Source organism: Typopeltis vanoorti, chromosome 5 (assembly GCF_054136105.1).
Source record: "Typopeltis vanoorti isolate ZY-2024b chromosome 5, IOZ_Tvanoo_1.0, whole genome shotgun sequence".
Classification (NCBI taxonomy): Eukaryota; Metazoa; Arthropoda; class Arachnida; order Uropygi; family Thelyphonidae; genus Typopeltis; species Typopeltis vanoorti.
In genome coordinates this window covers 31,567,177-31,589,462 of record NC_143553.1, presented here as the reverse complement: position 1 = coordinate 31,589,462, position 22,286 = coordinate 31,567,177, and the positions used below count along the sequence as shown (strand labels likewise).

Genomic DNA, 22,286 nt, shown 5'->3' with positions numbered 1-22,286 from the left:
TTGGATCTTTGGTTAATTGATATTAGTATTTTTGTGGAATGTCACTGCATAAAAATAACAAAACAGACTAAAGAATTCTCCTTTGTGAATACAGCAACATGCAATTTAAGTTTTTAAAGCTAATTTTCACTTAGCTGATTATTATTCTATTTAAGCAGGTATTTTATATAAAAGGTTGAAATTAATGTATAATATCCCATGTATGGAATTATTATTTTTAATATCTATTTTTCCATTTTAGGAAGAACGTAGGGTCATTTATTGTGGAAAAATTCCAGATGGTACAACACGAACAGAGTTAAATGAAAGATTTTCCAAGTTTGGTCCAGTGCAGTATACTAGTGTACACTTTAGAGATCAAAAGTAAGATAAATATAATTCTTATATATTATTGTTGTTGTTGTTGTACAGACACCTCTGTGGAGTCTGAAGACTCATTGCAGGAGACACAAATTATCCACACAATCTATTATACCGTTCTTTGAACCCATTAAGACAAAGCATTCACGACTGACTGTGGCAACTCATTCACAACTCTCCAAGCAAAAAATCTAGTTCTCACAATCCTACTAACCACACCTCTTGTTCTGGTCTTTCTAGTCAAGTGCCAATATATTTCCCCTGCATCAATCCTATAAAACCCTTTAAGTAACTTAAATGTTTCTATCATATTCCCTCTTTTTCCTCCTATCAATCAGCTTCTGCAATCCACACTGCAACCTCAATCTCTCCTCAAAGGGAATATTCTGCAAGCCACTTACCATCTTGGTTTGCCTGCCTCTGGATCATCACCACCACTTCCTCATCCTCAAGAAACCTAGGAAATTAGACCTGAGTACAGTAATTCAGATGTGGACATATCAAAGCCTAATAAAAAGGAATAATAACTTGTTATTGTATTCTTCAACAGCCAAATAATCTTATGTGATCTACCTTAGCAAACCTTAATATGTCCTCTAAACTTTAACTTTCTGTCTGGCACCACCCCTAAATCTCTAGCTTCATCTATTTCCTGGAGTACAGTTCCATCAGTATAGTACACAGCTTGTAATCTATTTATTCCAAAATGCATAACTTTACATTTCTCACACATTAAACTGATACCCATTATCTTTTGCTCATACTGACAGCCTATTTAAATCATTCTGTAAGCTTTCCATGTCACCTTGATTAACTATTACTCCACCTAATTCTGCATCATCAGCAAACAACTGAATATTTCCTTTCAGTTTATTTCCTGTATCATTTATGTGTAAATTAAAGCGTAGTGGGCCTAGCACTGAACCTTGCGGCACACCACTAGTCACCTGCTTTCGCTTGAATTCTGCTCCTCCATATCCCATTTATCTGTCTAGAAGCCATCCTTTTATCCACATAATCAATGTCATACCCACTCCCATTTGTTCTAATTTGCATAACAGGGTTCCCTGTGCCTCCGTAGTGTAATTGGAAGAACGACGGTATGTTGCTCCATTCGATTGGAAAAGGCCTAAGTTTGATTCTCGTCATGACGGGAGGAATCTTTATATGGACTTTTTCAATCGAAGGTGAGTTAGCCGATCTCATACGGAGGTAGCAGCGTTTTTTCTCCTGGAAACTCGGGTTTTTAATCCCGCATACAGACAAATCGGCCCTTCAGAACACGCAATTTACAGACAAAAAATACTAGCTGTGGTGGTGGGCAGTAGATGGCGTTGATGTAGAGGATCGGTGTAGTGATGGAGACTGGAGAGTTGTACAATAGATGTCCTCCCGCGATGAGTCTTCGGACTCCTTGGAGGTGTCACGAATAATAATAATAATGCCTTTGCAAAATCCAGCAGAATCGTCACATAGTCATTTCCTTTATCCAATCAGCTGTCACTCTATCATAAAAAGTTAGTAAATTGCTAAGGCATGACCGACCCTTAACAAAGCCATGTTGCCCCTCATACAGTATCATATTCTTATCCACAATTCTTAAATTCTCTTTTTGACCAATTTTTGTAGTACTATCATCACACATGAGATACTGATTGGTGTATAATTTGCTACTGTAGTCTTAGAACCTCTCTTATGCAAGGGAATTATTTTGCCATCTTTCCACTCCCATGGCATGCTACCAAAGCTGAGACTTAAAGAGTCTAGTCAGAGACATTTCCAGTTCCCTTGCACGTGCTTGCAAAATGCGAGCTATTATTCCATCTAATCATACAGCTGTATTTATGTTGCGATTCTGCAATGTTCTAAGAACTTCCAATTCATCCACCAATCTTTCCACATTGGTCTGTCACATATATCACAGCAGTAACCTCAGTTGGATAACATACCCTTGCAAATTGGTCACTCAGTAACTCAACTATTTTATCTGCTTCTGTCACCATTAGCACTCATTAAGGTTAATCTTCCATAGTCATTCTTCCTCTTGCTTGCCACATAACGAACGAACTCTTTTGCTGCTTGATTAGATTCTTCTCATAATTAGATTTTACCTGACTTATCATGCTGATCACCTTTTTCCTTATATACCCTTCACAGCATTTTCTTCTGCAGCTCATGCTTAATGATATTACTCTTTTTAATATTGCTCCCACCCACAAAGGTTATTTGAAAACCTATAGTACATTTTTTGGACCGTGGGCAGGTTAGGGATTTTTTTCCCTACATAGCTTGGTATTTTTAACATTTATTATACCCAAGGTAAAATACTTTATATATATATATATATTGTATTTTTAATTTATTTTTTACATAGTCCAGAAACCCTGCTGTAGAGACCAAACATGGAACTCAGTCGGTAGAGCATTACATACTACATCCATTTAATGCGTTTCCTATCTCATTAACCCATCTTATTTTATTTTATAAATTTTTATAATTATATAAAAATTTTTATAAGCGCTACATACTATGGTCTACTAGAGCAAAGGCCTTTACCCCATAGGCTAGAAAAGCTGAAGCCAAAATTCATCAAGATCTATCCCACACCAGTACTAGGTATTCTAGAAGTCATTTGTTGGTGATGATGATGCCAAGCCACCAGTGTGCCCTGAATTCTGTCATTCAGAGCCCAAAAGCTCTGAATGACAGAATCTTAATGTCTGCTGAAGTAATGCCTGTAGAAGTCAAGTAACTCTCATTGCACCATACACCACGAAGGGAGATGATAGCGCTAATGAAATGAGGAGCTGCTCCAAACTCCTCTTCAATCTGTCGAGCAAGATCTATATTCTGCCCATAATGAGACCTTTTCCTATGACTGACAACAAGTGGGCACCCAGTACCTACTATCTGTGCATCAATAACCCAAACTCTTTCATCCTTCTTTGCAATTAAATCAGGCTTTGTAATACCAGCTATATTGCTATAGTGCGATTCAACCATAGTCTTTGTTTTTTAACTGGCTATTTAACATGGAGACAATGCCATCATGATGCTTCACCCAAATGCCATGAATTCAAAAACAACATTGGGCAATATGAGAAAGGGTTTCATTGTAGTGGTAACCTGCCTTACAACTTATGTCACGTCTGCTGCTGTGGATTGTGCAGGGCATTGATCCTTGCCCTGATTAAGTCAATAAATTCGTAACCAGGTAGGAGTCTAGTACCTTCCCGTACCCATTGATGCTGGGGAGTCATTAGATTAGATCCATAAAGTGATGTGCCATTAACAAAGCTATGTAGCCCATTTCTTATGCTCTGCCAATGCAGTCTCTATCAGTTGACTTTGATACTTCATTATAATAGAATTAAGAAATTTGAGAAATGGATATTTCTAATTTCTTAATTCTATTATAATGAAGACGTGGGATAAGCCAGCAGAGGGAAGGAAGGAGATTCCAAGTCTGCCATCCTTCACCTTGGCGTGAAAATAGGCAACAGGAGTATCTAAAGGAAACCTAAGCCATGAACAAACAGCAGAGCGAATAGCCCTATCCATACAGGACGGTACTGAGACATAGGTACACCCGAGTATTAACTTATGACAGTACCTAGGGAGCAAATAATTTGAAAGGAGGAAAATGCCTCTGCTGGGGTTTCAGAGGAACGTTTCTTAATAATGACAACCTTTTCTAAAGAGAAGGGAATAGAAGATCTTTTGGTGAGAAGATACCAAGGTATCTCCATTCCTCCAGGACAGTAAGGCAATCGCCTAAAGTGCAGGAAAAAACTCAAGTTTTTCGATCTTTAGCTTCTTGTCACCACGAAGGGACAAGTGCTAATGAGCAGGACTTCACCACATTTACGGAAAGACCTCTAACATGAAAAGTCTACTGCCCAGTCAAGGAGTTCCTACAGGCATACTTTAGTGGAGGCCACAAGAATAAGGTCATCTGCAAAGGCCATAGCATTAAAAGAAGCACCATCAAGAGTGTAACCAATATGGTAAGGTAGAGAACAAAGAAACTCATGATGCAATTGAAGAGAAGAAAGGATAGAGGGTCGCCTTGGCAAACACCCCAAACTGTGGGAATAGAAGTCGCACAGGCCCCTATATTAATAGTTAGAGAATTATTAGAGTATAACTCTAAAACATATGAAAGAAAAGATTCTGGACAGCCTGCAATAGATAATGCTCTTAAAATAGCAGGAAGAGAAATGCTATCAAAGGCTAAATGAAGGTCCAGAGAAGCCATAAACAAAGGCTTAAGACATCGGCAGGAATCAGAAAGGAGGGCAGAAAGAATATAGATGTTCTCAGTACATCCAAAGGCTCTCTGCTGAACATCATGTTGGATATACTTTTGCAGTCTCTTGACTAACACTTTATGATAAAGTCAAAGAAGAACAGGAGAAACTGTAATCCACAGCTTTACCAGCAGCATCCTTCTTTGGGATGAATATAGTTCTTGAGTTCCATAAATAAGGTAGAATAACTTTAATTGATAGGAAAATGTCCAGAATGGACATTTGTTTTTAATGTGACACTCGAAAGCCATCAGGGCCAGAAGCTGAATTGCTAGGTGTAAAGTTATACAATTTCTCCATGCGATATGGAAAAATAAATGGCTGATTTAGGGACAGACCCAAGCACACAAGACTGGTCATGATCAGGTAAATGCGGTGGTGGAGTGGAAAAGACAGTACTCCAAAACTCCACAAAATTTTTGTGTGGAGGGAGGTGGAGATGCTCCATCTAGTATAGTCTTTGCACACATCCCATGATTCTTCTTATATATAAGGCTTGCATATTTGCATAAGCCCTCTTCCTCGTCCACATGAAGGCGAACTACGAGGCTGATGATGTCTTGGTCATCGAAGCCAATGCTGCTGCTTGGAAAATACATTTTGGAGATAATTCTGAAGTGTGCTGGTGATATTATTATTATTGCATAATACCTCCAAGGAGTCCAAAGACTCTCGAGGGAGGGCACCTGCTCTACAACTCTCAGTCTCCATCACTCCACTACCTTCATAATCTACACCAGTGCCCTCTTCCGCCGACCATCACCACTATTTTCACAGACAATCACAAACACCATGCCCAGGGCGGGATTCGAACTTGCAGCCTTTTGGCTGGAGAGCGGATATGCTAAACACTCGGCCAATCAAGCCAGCTAATATGCTCATTAAGATAAGCATGAATAATGTCCTTAAGAGTTTTATGATTATATTCTGCTAAAGGTTGATAGTCTAAAGCTGATGCTAACTTGGAAATCAGAGCATCTGTTGCTAAATTTGGTTGTTGAAAATCAACTTGATGTTGAGTAGGAACGGAAAGCAGGGTGGGAGGTACAGAGATGTTACCCATCCTGCCATTCGTAGAAAGTTCTGTAAGCTCATTAACAAGCTGTTGTAGCCTGCTAGTCTTCGATGACTTTTAATAGCATGAAAAGTAGGATGAGACAGCACATCAGCCAAAGCCTTATTTTAGTTCCTAACACCTGCCGCCACCAAATGAACTTCACGGGCAGCAAGAATATGCTCCTCTTATGAATTCCAACATGCTTTAATGCACTCAGTACTGATAGCAGCATTCACCCCCAACAGGATGTTTAGAAGAATGATTCACTCCAACACCAGAAGTAAAGGCACAATTACATTCCAGGCAGTTACAATGATTATTAATGTCCAAAATTGCTGATCTTCTGGAACATTGATGCCTTGTACTAGTAGAAAACATGTTATTGCAATTCTTTCAGGCAGGTCTACGGCGTTTAGAAACATTGAAGTGGCGGAGACAGGCACTTCATCAAACAAGTCTCGAATCCGTTGGAATCAATCTTCAGGTTTCCTGGATCTAACCAATCAGAGTCAGACCCGCTATTTTCTTGATTATTGCAAGCGAGGAAACTAACCCATCCCGGGGTGCTAGCCCGAGATGGGAGGAATAGCTTAGTGAGCCAATTAGTCACCCGAAGGTGTCCAGGGTATGACACAAGGAGGCTGCTCATTTCCGCATTTGTCTGGTGCCTTGGACCAAAAGGTGTGCAACCAAAGCTACCAGGCTTTGGAACACCCAAAAAGGTAGACAATTTAATATTGCTTCCTCTAGATGCTCCCTTAACTATCTCCCATGCACTATTAACATCCTTCCCTTGCCGGATTTTATGCCATGGCACATATTCAAGCTTCCTCCTATTCTTGTCATAATCCACCTACTTTTAGAGTTCCACATATACCTCTTCATGACAGAATATTCCTCAGGTTTTTCAATCCCCCAAGTCAAGACCACATGATCACTTTTGCCAATCAGAGGCAACGTGGCTTGCTTATGGATAGCTCTTCTGATCCTATGACCAGGTCCAATCTTCTCACACCCTGAGTCCACTTCATCACATCCTGCCTCAAATAATTATCTCTTAGTAGGTGTATAAATTCTATTTTCTTCCTTCCAACTCCATAGTTGTCCCCCATAATAATCACTCAAAATGCACTTATTGTACTAATTTACCAATGCATGTTTTCCATATCACCCGCAGGCCTTTTAGCAACAACCAACTATATATTTTGTCTTACTGGCTTTGATCTCACACCAGATTGCTTCAAATGAACAGCCATCCCCTTCCCCATCCTATCTTCTCTGTCTTCCCTGAAAATACTAAACCCTTCACATTCTATCCCTGCAACTACATCATCTGCTATTGACCAAGTCTCAATAATGCCCATTACTTTTTGTGAGGTTGCACTAACCAATGCCAAAACTCCTCCTGCTTGTTCCTAATACTTCTGGCATTAGTATATAGAAACTGCGGCATCCCTTTAGGACCTCAATCACTCTTGCTTTCTGAATTGACTATCCTATTCAATATTTTTGCTTGACAGACTAGATTCTGCTTGGTCATTCTCACACCCTTGCCTCATGGTGGAAATAACTGCTTCTATCCTAATTGCTTAATTTTTCCTGATTTTACTCTTCAGCATGCTTGGTATACAAAGCTCCCTCTAGAAACCTAACAGCAAAACTATTTAGATGTGATCCATTAGCATTATACAAATCCTTTCCATCAAACCTGGATCACAGATCCACAAATTCTACTTCATTCTTTCTGCACAACCCTATGTATTGATTCATTGCCTAGTAACTCCCTCCTCCTCAGTTCGCCTTTTTCATAGTGTGGCAAGCGACTTAGAATCTTCACCTTCTCACTCTTCATTTTTGCTTCGTCTAACAACTGCTTTACATTTTCCCTCATAGAATACTTCTTGCCTCTCAGTTCATTAGTGTCAACCAAGACAATTCTTTCACCTTACCTTTTTGGCATCCAAGATGGTGCAACTAATATCATTAATTTTTGCACTAGGGAAATATGGTTTTGTTACACTTTCATCATTGAGTCACTGCACATAATTATCTCATTAACTTGTTTTTATCGATTGTTTGTATGGTCTCGATTCTTACTTTGGACCACCTGCTTCTTTCTCTACTCAGCCCTGCTAATCCCTTACCACTTCTACAACTTTCTGATTTCCTGCTTTGTCCTGTGAAGGATAACAATGAAGTGTGCTATTTCTTTAAATATGTCTATTTTGTTTACTTGTATTTACCCCACTGCATGTTCGAAATTAATTCTAGCATTTTCTATCCTACTGTCGATACTGTCCACTATACTGACATTTGCTTCGTTCTCATCACCTAACTGCCACTCACTTTTGAAACATTTCCTTTATTTTGTGATGAATACATCTCACACAGATGCTGCACTGTACAAAATCATGCAAATTCAAATCACCATGACAACTTGGTCTTTGCTGCGTTTGGCAACAAACAGGTTGGCACCATACTGACAATATCGTATTTAAACAAAAAATAATAATAATAATAATAATAATAATACAAAGTTTATTTACAAACTAAATGCTCAGTCAATCACCCACTTGTTTAAAACAAATAAGTCAACCTAATATTATCAACTAAAATATGAAAAAGTTATCTTTCAGAAGCGCTAATAGCTACACAAACACAATACAGCACCTCAGTATTATCATATTTCTAATTCTATAAACAGTTGCAACAGAATTAGAATCATTTTCATAAATGATTTGCATGATTTGGCTGCAGTGCTACCAGGTGTGTGTTGCCATGTCTGATAACTGAACCAAAAGGATACTTCTGATTCAGTATGTGTACCTGCTTTAATATTGCAGTATGTGGATATATATACGGGAACTCACACAGACATGATTTCAATGTGCACATAGATCCTTCAAACCTTGCTATGCCACTTATTTGAAATATGGACCAAAGCTAAGAACTCCAATAAAGTTGGTATATTTCCTTTTATAATTTTTATCCCTAGCTGTTAACCCTTTGACATATAAATTATTTTTAAAGTTGGAACAGATAAAACTACTATTTATTTAATTCATGTGATTTATTTCGTTAATTGTTACCTTATTATAAAGAATATTAATAATTTTGCAAGGTATTATACTTTTTGAAGCACTTAGGTAAATGTAACGGTATCAAACATTTTTTACATTGCCATGTAGTCTCACTTCTTACATTATACTTGGCACATACATGACATCTCTTTGCTGGATGTTGCTTTTTTTATCAGTAGGGGATATATGTTCAGGGAAATGTGCCCAATTTTTTGCCTGCAGTCTAATTGTGCAGTCCTCTTGCAATGGACGTCCACGGGTACTATAATTAGGTAAAGATATATTTGACAACATATCTTCTGCTACATTCAAATGGAAATTGACTATTGTTAGTTTTGATGTATTGGGTAGTTTGGAATATAAAACATAAGCATTGTAAATAGCAATATTCATCAAATAGAAAAATATTTTCTTGTAACCTTTGATGCATTTTTGCATAATTGGAAAACAAGCAAGTAGTTGGTCTTGCCTATCGACACCGCCCATTCCGCAATTGTATTCAAGAACACATTTAGATTTTATTACTTTTTCTTCATCGCCCTTCTTACTTCTCCTTACTTTTCTTGTATTATCTACCATTTCTTCTTTTGAACGCTTTATGCTTATCATGTAAACATCCTTATCGCGCCAACGTAATGACAAAATTCCTCGACAAGATAAAGTTTTTGATTCGCCTTTTTTTATTTTATATGTCGCCAATTTCTTAGCATATTCTTGCAATTTTTTCTAACTGTCCCCACAACATTTGTACCATTTTTTTCTCAAGAAATAAAATAATTCTGGTGACGAATACCAATTATCTAAGAATAACATATATCCTTTTCCTAAATTAGGTTCGGCCAACTCCATGACGACATTTTGAGATGCAGGTGTATCGCTTCCCAGAATTTCATCCTTTCCTGTATAAATTTTGAACTTTGAACAATATCCAGAGTCTGATTCACATAGCTTGTAAAATGTTATCCCAAATCGTGCTCGTTTGCTAGCAATGAACTGTACATAATTTAATCGACCTCTATATTTCATAAGGGATTCGTCAATTACTATATTTTTATCTGGTGTGTATAATTGCTGAAACTTATTATTCAGGTAGTCGACTGTATTTCACACTTTACATATTTTGTCGACTTTCTTTATTGTTTCATTATCCACGAAATGGAGAAAATAAGATATAGCCAAGAAGCGTTTACGAGGCATAATTTTTGAATATATGGGTGTCTCGACCACAGCCCTCTTTGACCAATACATGTCTATATTAGATTTTTTTTTACCTGTGACATAATTATACATAATGCAAAATATGCCTGCAATTCGTCACTTGTTATTGGATACCATTTTTCAATCTTTTTAGTAATTTCCTTGTTTATTGCTTGAGCCGCATATCTATTAGTTTCTGTAACTATCATATCAAAGTATTTATTTCAAAACAGAAAGAGGTGTTGGATTTGCACCAAATCTTAGCAAAGCAATTGCATTGACGCCAGGAATTTCCTTAATGGTTTTATAATAGGAATATTTTCCTTTTCTTGCCAATTCCATTCATTTTCTGTTACATTGGAATCATCGCTACTAGACGATATCGGTCTGAAACATTTACGAACATTGCCTCGAACCGAACTTCCACTGCTACTGTCACTATTGTCACTTGACAAGTCAAAAATGCCAACACTTGGATGATATAAATTTGTCTCGCTGTTTTTATCCAAACTGTCCTCTCCGCTTTCAATATCACTTTCGGCTAACATATTATAAATGTTTGCAGACATATTAGGGACGATAATAAATTGCAACACAAACTAACTAGTGAATAGAGTTTATATGCATACATATTCACTGCCTAACACCCTAAATTCATTTGAAATTGACTCGAACTTCGTAACGTCTGCAATACGTCAAAATCAATTTTGGTGCAATAAACAAAATACGTGTCACAGACGTCTTTGTATGAAATTGATGCGAACTTCGTAACGTCTGCAATACGTCAAAATCAATTTTGGTGCAATAAACAAAAGACTTGTCACAGACGTCTTTGTATGTTAACGGGTTAAACTCATTCTAGCCATGTTCTAAGCCTAATTTGAATCAGTGTAGAGCAGGGGTCGCCAAAGTCATTTGCCCGTCGACCCCTTCAAGTGTTTCTTGACTTTTTATCGGCCCCCTATATTTTACTATTACGTAATTATAATAGGACAAGCAAAAAAAGATGCTTATGTGAGTTTTTAGATTGTTTATTTTATAGTTACGGTGTTTATTGTATGTATAATATAGTATATATTATTATATTACTATTACTACTACTATTACTATCACTGGTGATATTAATAAACTACTGGTATTAATATCACTGTTATTACTACTACCACTGCTCAACTCTTCAACATAGAGAAGTTTAGTTCGTGAATGAATAATGATTGAATTATAATGTGTGTGTTGATGAATTTTAAAACATTAACGCTCACTTGTATGTCGATGCGCAAAAATGAGACTGGGATCAAATACTTGTAAGTATCAGTAAATAAGAACCACACACGTGTTGCAATCTCGCTCCCACTGCGCCGGCTGGCAGGAACCACCAACATCCGTTTATTGGTAAATACGTCATTTTGGCCTACTTGATTGGCCTCAGTAACTATTTTCATGACCTTACTCCATCTTACAGGTCCTATTCATGGACCTGTAAGATGGAGGTACTGATCCCACGATTCACTCTTAATTGCGTTGTCATTGCTTCCATGTCTTTTGTCATGGAGGTAATCCAAGTTAACCGAATTAAATATTACCCATACAATGATGTCTTATATTTTTCTGTTGACCCCCATTCGACCCCTAACAATGTCATATCGACCCCTTTGGCGACCATTGGTGTAGAATCTGAATTTCTTCTCCAGGATAAAGGTAATGAATAACATTCTTTTACATAATGCCTATAAATTTTTTGCATTATTATGTTACAGCTGAAGAACAAACTAAATAAGGATGTAGTTTTCTTCAGGGGAATCCGAATTTGTGTTAATTTTTTGTGTAAATAATTTGAGTGTCCTTTCTTTTGATATAAGCAAGGACATTGAAGAAAAGAGTTACAGATGATGATGCCCACTATTGCACACTGCCAAAAAGTCATGACCAAAGTCCCATAGGTATACAATGCTATTGTAAAAGAAATTTACCTTGGCAAGAGGGCCACAAGCTTTTCATGCAATTTCTATGAATTTGGTATAGTTTCTACCTCTCAAAGTGTATTGCAGTTTGAGAAGTAGAAACATGAACTTGATTTAATTGTAATGCAGTTGTTTTTCATTACAACTTCATTGTAACATAAATATGAGAAAAAAATCATTTTCAGTGCCTCACAATGCCTACTATGATGAAGAGATAATTGACAGTAAATCTGTTTATTGCGTGACAGGATAAGGTGGTTCACCTGTATTCACAATCATTATGTTGAATTCGAATGTTCCCAGGCAGGTTTACTTGTTTTATGTAGTGAAACGTCCTGATATCCGAGGGGGCCTGCCATCTCTGTTTAAGATCAGCAAACTCTAGATAAGTCATTATCTTAAATCTAGATACTGTCTAACTCAAAGGCCAATGTAGCAAAGAGGGTTTAAAAAATGATTGAGGTAAATTTTAGGAGTACTGTATATTTTTCATAAAAGGCCGATAAGAATGAAAAAAATAACAGTTTAATAAAAATTAGCTTAGTAAAATTCCAAGAACTTCTGCCCAATGTTCCCAGTCTCAAAATAACCCTGCAATGTACTTTCTGCCTTTCATCCTAGTCAAACCACCAGTATCAGTCTTCAGTCAGCTGTTGTTTCGATCAAGAGTGTCATTCAGTGCAAGAGTGTGCTAATGCTTTTTTGTTTTTTACTGCTATTTCATTTTAGTTATTTTCTTGTTTCTGAATTTAGTTGTGTATTATTTTTGTTTTAAGGCTTAATTTAGATATGGACAGATTTATAATTAAAAAACAAAAGATGAGTTAGATAATGACAGCAAATCAAGTGTGGCTAGCACTAGTTCTGTTATAGTTTAAAAAACGTTTAGAACTAACCCTAACACACATACTGTTAGGGTTAGTTCTAAACGTTGTATGCAATTTAATTTCATCTGGAAAAGAGAATCCCAAACTATGTGTCCAAGTAAGTTGGAAAAAAAAGACACTTTTAACACACAAGTTTGCATAAATGTTAGAAGCACTAACATTTATGAGAGAAACAAATTGAATCTTTTAAAAGGCTTATAGGTGATCAAATATGCCAGGCTAAATAGTTGACCAAAACTGTGGCAATTTCTGACAAAGCTCAAGAAGCAAGCTATGCAGTTGCCAAAATCATGGCAAGAAGGATTAAATGACATACAGTTGCTGAGTTAATTTATTAGCATACTGTAAAATATTATTTCTTTTTATTTTCTACTCATGTTTATATTAAAAAAATAAAAATTCTATTACCTTTTTTATAGTTATTGCAAATAGAAAACATTAATGTAGCATTAAAATTTTTCATTACAGAACAGATTATTTTATTCAAAACTGATTTTTCTTTATTTCGTTGAAGAAAGAGAGGGTGTGTGACAAAGAAAGTGGGGACACTTTTTTGAAGCCAGTGAAGTACAATGAATGACATCTTTTTTGATATCTCATTTTAATAATTGGAATAATGACAGATGTGAACGTAATTTAAAAAAAAAACAATAATTGAAATTTTAGTTATTGAATTTTTCAAGTACAATCTTAATACTTAATCTTAAATATAATCTTTTTTCAATGATAAAGTCTCTCCTTGAAAAACTGATGGTGTGTGTGCCTTGACAATTTTAGCACCTTGTTCAGTGTGCCATAGGTTAAACGTCACTGGAATAGACTGTGGATTTAAATTCCACTGTAGTGTAAAAATCTCACATAATCAGGAATTGCTTATTATGTTTGTTTTTTACAGTATTATATATACTGAGTGGAATTATTCATGAGGAATATGTTTTTGTTATATAATGATATAGTGTGTGATTAAATAAAAGTTTAAAATTATATATATATATATATACAGTATATATATATATATATAATTTTAAACTTGTGTCTAATAGTATAATTGTGTATGTTAGCATTAATGGATAGTACTATGTGGTTAAATGGTTGTGATACAAAAGATTTAAAATGTAATTAACTAGTAAGCTTGCTTACTTCATGTTGTATATTCCTTAGGGATTTACATAGAAATAATGTTAAATATTATTTTATATGTTTATAGTATGTTCTTATGCCACACACTGTGACAATGTGCAAACACTGTAGTGATGGCAACTGCATTGTCACTAGTTTTGCTTTGAATCTCTGCAAAGGACTTGTGCATTAGTAGTGAGTTTTTAGAACAGCTGTTGCTGGATAATAAAAATGCCAGCAAGGTTAGGCAAACATAGAAGGAGAGCTAGAAAGGAAGAAAAAGCTATCGAGTTTTCTGTGATCTCAGAAAAGTTTTATATGTATCTTTATCTACTCTCCAACGTGGGACTGTGAAGTTAATACTGAAGGATGGTATAATGTATCAAGCCTTTGTATTGGAAGAAGACATATGCGAGTATGTTAGTCAAGTAAAATCTTTTACTTCTTTTAGGCCCAAAACAGGGCCTAACTAACTAACTAAAAAACAACAAACTAACTACGTTGAATAATAAGTTCAGTCATTCTCTGTATTATATATCATCGTAAATAATTGAATACTCTAGTTTTGCAGGATTAATTAGGGTCAAAAGTTGATATTATGTTAATTCCAGCTCTAAATCAAATGTTATCAGTCTGCCATTAATTTGACAATGGTATTCAAAGGGTATGCAGCAAACTCTAATGGGTGGGGGTCAATTATATCAAACGTGACAAGTCTGTATTCTTCTTCTCTGCTGATTGTCTCTATAGGTTACACATTGAACCAGTTTTGACCAAATTAATTTGGAACACTATATATTTCTTCAATAATGAAACTTCAATAGTTTCATTATTGAAGAAATTCAGACTAAAGTGAAAAGGAAGAGGAAACTCCTTTTTTCAGACATCTCTTCAAGTCATATTTTGCAACCAAGTTTGGAATAGCAAGAAATTATATTCTTGTGAGCAGACAACAAAAGTTTGCATATGAGGTATTTCATGACATGACTATGCTGCACATATGTAGAGGCAAATTTCAAAATACTATCATGCATTATGAGAAGGGTCTGCATAGATGCTACCACTTTGGACCTCCAATAAGGATGGCACCAGACAATGAAAATCATTTGCAACTTAAGATACTTACAAACAGCAAAGAACTGCTGTGTGATCTGAACCCACTTAGCCAGTCAGGCTGGTAGTTGCTCTTATTATACAATATAATGAAATATTTAATGGATATTATGCAACCTATGCTGGTATATAAGGTGAACAGAATATCCCAAGAGTGCAGTGTATACTGTCAGTGACATGGGAAACTTACATACTTTGAAAGAGATGTTATATAATGCCATATCAGTGGCTTTGCCATTTTAGAGACCAAAGGATGCTCAGAAGAGCAGTAAGAAAATACTTATTAGTAATGCTCCATGTCTCTGATTCTGGGTTTTCTGAGTCCTAAAACAAACAGTAGTCATTTTCTGCAGACTAACTTTTTGTTTCTTAGGAACCTTGAACCAGAGGACAGTGAAAATATTCCCTCCCCCAATTCATTAGCAACATCAAAATGGCCTTCAAACTAGTTACAAAGTGCAGAGTTTTGAAATCCAATATGTTGGCGATCTTGAAAATAAGAAGAAGAAAGAAGCGGACTTGTCATAGCACACATCCTTGCAAAACATCACGTGGTGCATTGTTGAGCTTCCTTCATGGAAGAGAATACTTTTGTCAGAATGCTCAAGGCATCTTCTGAGGTTATTTGCTCACATGGCACACTAAATAATAATCAAGGACTTATACTTCATTACACCTGGAAGTCATTAATTAGTATATGTAATTCGTGGCCTCTGTTATTCCAGCATTAACATGCAGAGGTTGCACAATATTCAAACTTCAGATGATATACCTAATGATAAGCATAATTAAACTTTTTATCGAGTATTTTTCAATAATCATCATCAAATTCCTGACGTACTCAAGGGGTGTACGGGATACGATAGTACTACATGAAAACCTTACATCATTACTAATTTCCTATCTACAATTTTCCTCCAAATCAATCTGTTATCTGACAAGACTCCAACGTGATCAGATCTTATATAAGGTCTTCTAAGGCTCTTTGTACTGTATCAATCCACCTATATCTTGGTCTGTTTCCTGCCAACCTAGCAGAGAACATTTGTTTTGCTAATCTTTCCTTTCCCATTCTGTTTAAGTGACCATACCACCTGAGATTACTCTGCTAACACATTCCTGGATACTAACAATGTCAAGTTCTTTCTGAATATCCTGATTTTTAATATGATATTGCCATTGATGCCATCTGTTCATACCCCTAATCTTTCTCAGGATGCTTATATCTGCAGTCTCTAGTCTTTGGTCAAGTGTTTTACTTGTAACCCAGCTCTCAGATCCATAAGTTAAAATTGGTTTTAACACTGTCTTGTATACAGCTAAATTTAGTATTTTGACTAATTTCTCTCATAATCCATATGAATTTATTCAATTGACTTCCTACCAGCTTTGCTGATTCTGTTGTCTATTTGCATATTTAATTTACCATCTTCACTAAAATTCGTGCCTAAGTAGTAGAAATGTTTTACTTGTTTTTTAGGTTCTCCATTCATAGCAAAGTTGATATTTTCAATGCTTCTGCCTATTTTCATTATCTTTCATTGTCTTGTTATTGCTGACCTTCATACCATATCTATTACAACAGTTATTTAATTTAGTCAGGGAATCTTGCAGACATACTGAATTTATTTAGAAGTATAACATCATCTGCATAAAGCAAAGAGCTGAGATTAACATCTCCAATTTTGATATCAGGTTTAATACCGTTTTCCTTCATAATGTGATTCATATAGATAATGAATAACAGAGGAGGGGATAATGTACATCCTTGTCTGACACCAGATTTAACATTATAAACCATCTTCCAGTACTTACTTGAATTCTAACTGCTGACTTACAACTCAAAGACTAAGTATTGCCTGATATAATGCCCTATTCACACCATATAACTATAGCATTTTGAATAGCTTTTCTCTTGGCACCTTGTCATATGCTTTTTCCAGATCTCGTTGTCCGGTAGCATCCTCTAGCAAGAGGGTTGCAGCAGATGAGCAGCTCTTCTCCATTTCTCTCTGTCTGTCGCCTCCGTCATTCTTAAACCAGTCCATTCCACGATATCATTGAACCACTCTCTAGTTGGTCTTCCATGTCTTCTCTTCCCCTCAACTTTCCCTTGTAATATAGTTCTTGTCAGGTGTCCCGAAGAACCTCTCAGGAGATGTCCTGCAAATCTAGTCTTTCTTTGCATAATATTCTTTAACAGTGTTCTTTCCATCCCAACTCATCTTAAAACTTCTTGATTTGATATTCTTTCTGTATAGCTAATCTTTTCCATCTTTCTATAACACCACATTTCCAATGCATTTATTCTTTCCATATCTCTCTTTCTTAGTGTCCATGACTCACTTCCATAACTTGCAATACTCCAAACTGTTGCTTTAACTATTCCGATTCTAACGCCTATTTTAGTGTTCTTGTTTATTAAAATTCTCTTCATTTCCATAAATGCCGATTTAGCTTTGCCTATTCTATTTCTAATGTCCAACTCTGAAGTTCCTTTCTCTGAGATCCAGCTACCTAAATATTGAAATCTTTCCACTTCTTCTAAAATCTTTCCTCCACATCTTATTTTTACATTATTTCCTATTTTTCTACCCATTATCATTATCTTGGTCATTTTTGTGTTAATTCTTAGTCCATATTCTTTACAAGAGTTTTCAATTCTTTGAACAATTTGTTGTAATCCATTTTCACTTTTTGCCATCACCACTACATCATCCGCAGATCTTAAGTTATTAATGATTCTTCCATTTATTTTTATTCCTTCTTCTACATCCTCAAGTGCCTCTCTAAGCATCTGTTCACTATAAAAGTTAAACAATAATGGTGATAACTTGCATCCTTGTCTAACTCCTCTCTCCACTGGGAATATTCTCCTTCCTCTCCATTTACACATGCTGATGCTGTTTGTGACCAATATAATCTCTTTAGAATTTCCAAGTCATAAGAGTCAATATCAATATTTTTTAGAATGCCAAAAAGCCTTTTATGTTTCACTGTATCAAATGCCTTTTCAAAATCTAGAAATCCCCAAAACAACTTTCCACCATGGTTTAGTGTTTTCTCCCCAATAATTCTTAGACAAGTTATAGCCTCTCTAGTTCCTCTGTTGGTTCGGAATCCAAACTGTTCTCATTCATTTCTTAATTCTCTCAAATTATTTGTGCCAGAATTTTTGCTGTGTGAGTTATAAGACTTATTGTTCTAAAATTATTAGTCTAAAACTCCTGTCTTTTTTTGGAATGGGGATAAAAATTAATCTTTTAAACTCCTCTGGTAATTTTTATCCCTCATAAATTCCGTTAATAATTTGCCATAACACTTCCATACCTTTTTCACCTATATTCCTTATAAGTTCTATCTTTAATACCATCTATTCCAGGGGATTTTCCTTCTTTCATCTTTTGAATTGCTAGATTCAATTCCTCCCTCATGATGTACAGTCTCTGCCCACTATGTGCTTTCATTTGATTTTCTCCTCTTTCTCTGTCATCATAAAGTTTACTTACATATTCTTCCCATCTCTGTAATATCTTCTCTTTTTCTATCAGAATTTCACCTCTTTCATTCTTGACTGCTCCAGTCCTTTGCATCTTTCTCCTTCCTGTCATCAAATTAATGTTTTTATAAACACCTTTTATGTCATTTCTTTCTGCCTTTGCTGTTGTATCTTTAGTTATTTCATCTAACCACTCTTCCTTTTTTCCTTCTTATCTCTCTTTGTATCTCCCTACTCAAGTCTTTATACTGCTTTTTTTTTTCTCTTCTGTTTTACTATTAACTAACTTTCTTTGTGTTATTTTTCTCAAGATATTGTCCATCATCCATGGTTTCTTTCTTTTCTCTCTTTCCTCTTCTTTTTTGGCTAAATGTAATTATGCTTTCTTTCAGAATCGTCCATTTTTCATTTACATCGTCACTTTCTTGTATATTTCTCTCATTCATTTCTTCCTCTACTGTCTTTGCGTACTTGGTATCTTCAGCTGTTCCATGTTCCATGATTTGTTCCGTTTCCCTGCAGTTACCTTTTTTAGATGAATCCTCATCTTAGTTGACAGCAATATATGATCTGTATCACAGTCTGCTCCTGGATATGTTGTCACATCTTTTATAATGTTTCTATATCTTTTGTTTATCAAAACATAATCTATTTGATCTCTTCTATTTATATCCTCCCCTGGGGCTTTCCACATATACTATCTTCTTAAATGTTTCATAATTGTTAAATTATGTTTTCTACAGAAATCCAACAGCATATCTCCTCTTTCATTTCTCACTCCCAATCCATATAGCCCAACATTATCGTCCTCCCTTCCTCTTCCAATTTTTGCATTCATATCGCCCTGTATTATAATTATATCTTTTGTTTCTTTACATTTCAAACCCTGTTCTATATCGCCATAAACTCTCTCTACCTTCTCATAATCACAAGTAGGTAAATATACCTGAATAAGTAGAATATTTCTTGGTTTTGCTTTCATCTTTACCACCAAAACTCTGTCTGAGATTTACCACACATCTGAAATTTGCCACACATCCTGCCACTCGTATATTACATGAAATAAGGTATGGTCCAGCATCAGGTACATCAGGTTCGCCATACCTACTCACAGATCTACAAAACTTAAATGAAGAACTTTGCTATATTCCCATAACTTCTCAACTATTTGTCGTAAAGTGAAAATCTGATCCTCGTAGCCTCTATTTGGCCTGAATCAGCTTGTTCTTCACCAAGCTTCTGTTCCACAATCCTTCTCAGCCTTTTCTCTATTAATCTTACCAGGAACACTCAGTAAGGAAATACCTCTGTAATTCTCACATTGAATTTTATTTCCCTTCTATATATGGGTACTATCAGAACTCTACTCCAATTATCTGGAATTCATCCCTCTGTCCAGTACTTCTGAACTCTGCAGTGCAACCACTGCCAGACTTTCATACTTTATTTGAACATTTCTGGTTGAATATCATCTACTCCTGCTGCCTTTCCACATTTCAGGCTTTTTCTTTTTCAAGTATGGATATGTATTCCTGATTGCATGCCTGTTTAAAAAAACACTCAACACTGTGCTGTCACTGATTGTTTCATTTAGCAGTTTTTAGAAGTAATTACTCCATACATCAAGGATATCTTTTCTCCAGTTTTCATGGCACCTTTATCATCTCTAATTCTTTTACAGTCCTCGTTCCTCCATTTCTAAGCTTTAACAACCTCCAGAATATCTTGCCACCTTCTTGATATTTATTTTCCATGTTCTTACCAAAGTATTCCCATGACTTTTGTTTAGCTATTTTTACACAGTATTTACCCTTCATACATTTGTCTCTGTATTCTCTAAGAGCACAAGCTGACTTATTCACCAGGAAATTTTGATATGCTTTCTTCTTTTCTTTTGCTGGCTCTTTAACTTCCTGTGTCCACCATGGAGTTCTGATTTTTCTATCCTTCCAGACAACCTCACCACATGACTCAGTGTTTTCTTCAGGGCTTGCCAATGAATCTCCAAGGTTTAGTTCCTGTTCTCAACTCTTTCATTTTTTCTTGAGTAATGTTTGTGTATTTTAGTCTACAATTCACATCTGAGAGCTGCTTAACTCGTATTCGCTTTAAAACTTTCTTACATGTTCTTGAACAGGATAAAATTGAATTTCAATATGAAATTCAATTTTATGCTGTTCAAGACTAAATGGTGATCATTTCCAATTTCAAATTCTCTGTCCTGCACCAGTGAGAAAACATCACTATCAACAATAACATAGTCAAAGAGACTTATTCCTTGCTTCTTTTCTTCATGTGAATTTGTGCACCACGATGTATTTTTCAATTGATTGAAATAATGGCTGTTGGAAGTGTTTGAGATCTTTTTATTTTGTTTTAAATATCTTCCTGAAGATGCTGTCAGCTATAAAGATAGCAAAACATGTCACAGTAACATTCAGTTTTAATCAACAAAAAGTCTACGAGTCAAACCCAATTAATTATTCATAGTTAATCAAGTATGTCTGTCTACCGACTGGAAGTTCTTGCCCTATAGGAAGGGAGATAGAAAGCAAAAGGTGACAAATAGAAGAATAATGCTGCACTTGATTTATATACAGAGGTGTATGATATGTTCATATAATAGAACAGATAGCAGTTCTCTGCTGGGATATGACTTAATGAAAGGATTCTCATCATCATAAAATTCCTAATGTGTACCTTCAGAGATGTGTGGGGGATATTATGATAATTCTACATGAAAGCATTACATGATTACTAACTTATATTGACAATTTTCCTGCAAGATTCCAATATTATTAGATCTTATATTCTGATCTTCCAAGGCGCATATTACTGTAGCAATCCAACTAGATCTTGGTCTTCCTCTGGGTATTTTATTTTTTATTTATTTTTTCCTATCATCCTTACAAAAAACACTTGAATTACTAGCCTTTTCTCTCCCATTCTGTTTAAGTGAATGTATTAGTAGAGCTAATACGTTCCTGGATGCTAACAATGACAAGTTCTTTCCTAATATCCTCGTTTTTAATATGATATTCTCATGGATGCCATCTGTTTACTCCCCTATTTTTTTCTTAGAACTCATCTGTCATCTCCAGTCATAATTTTTTAGAGATTCAGTCTAGATCTCTAAAACTTAAATACCGATCCATGTTTTATTCCCATGATTTCTCAACTGTCTTAAAGTGAAAATCAGATCCTAATGATGTCTATTTGGTCTCAACCCAGCTTGTTCTTCTCCAATGTATATAAAAAACCCACTCACACAGGCAGATACATTCACAAACTCTTCCACCACCACGCCTTTCAACAATATGGCATTGTTAAAACTCTAACCAATAGAGTCCACAGTCTTTGTTCCAGTGGAACCTCTCTTTCATCCGAACTCAACCACACACACACACACACACACACACACACACACAACACCTTCCTTTCCAATGGCTACAGCAATTACATGATTTAAAAAAAAATTAAAATTTCCTCCCCCATTCCCCAGCCATCTCTTCAGAAGGATTTCAGAAATGCCATCATCATCCCCTACATCTATGGCACATCAGAAAAAATAGCCAAGTCCTTAAAAAAGTACAACCTCTACACAACTTTTAAGTCCCACCATAAACTTGTTACCCTTATCCATTCTACCAAAGATCAGTTCCCTCCTCTCTCAGTGCCTGGAGTGTATAAAATACCCTGGTCC

The 22,286-nt window shown here is 35.8% G+C and overlaps 1 protein-coding gene across 3 annotated transcripts in view; it reads left to right on the top strand.

The window, feature by feature from the left end:
* Window positions 1–22,286, top strand: part of LOC150106291 (uncharacterized) — a 224,772-nt gene that overhangs the window by 166,997 nt on the left and 35,489 nt on the right. For all 3 annotated transcript variants that reach the window (XM_090392309.1, XM_090392311.1, XM_090392310.1), the window contains exon 8: window positions 242–363. In XM_090392309.1, coding sequence (XP_090248435.1) covers window positions 242–363 — 122 coding nt within the window. The remainder of the gene's footprint in view (window positions 1–241; window positions 364–22,286) is intronic.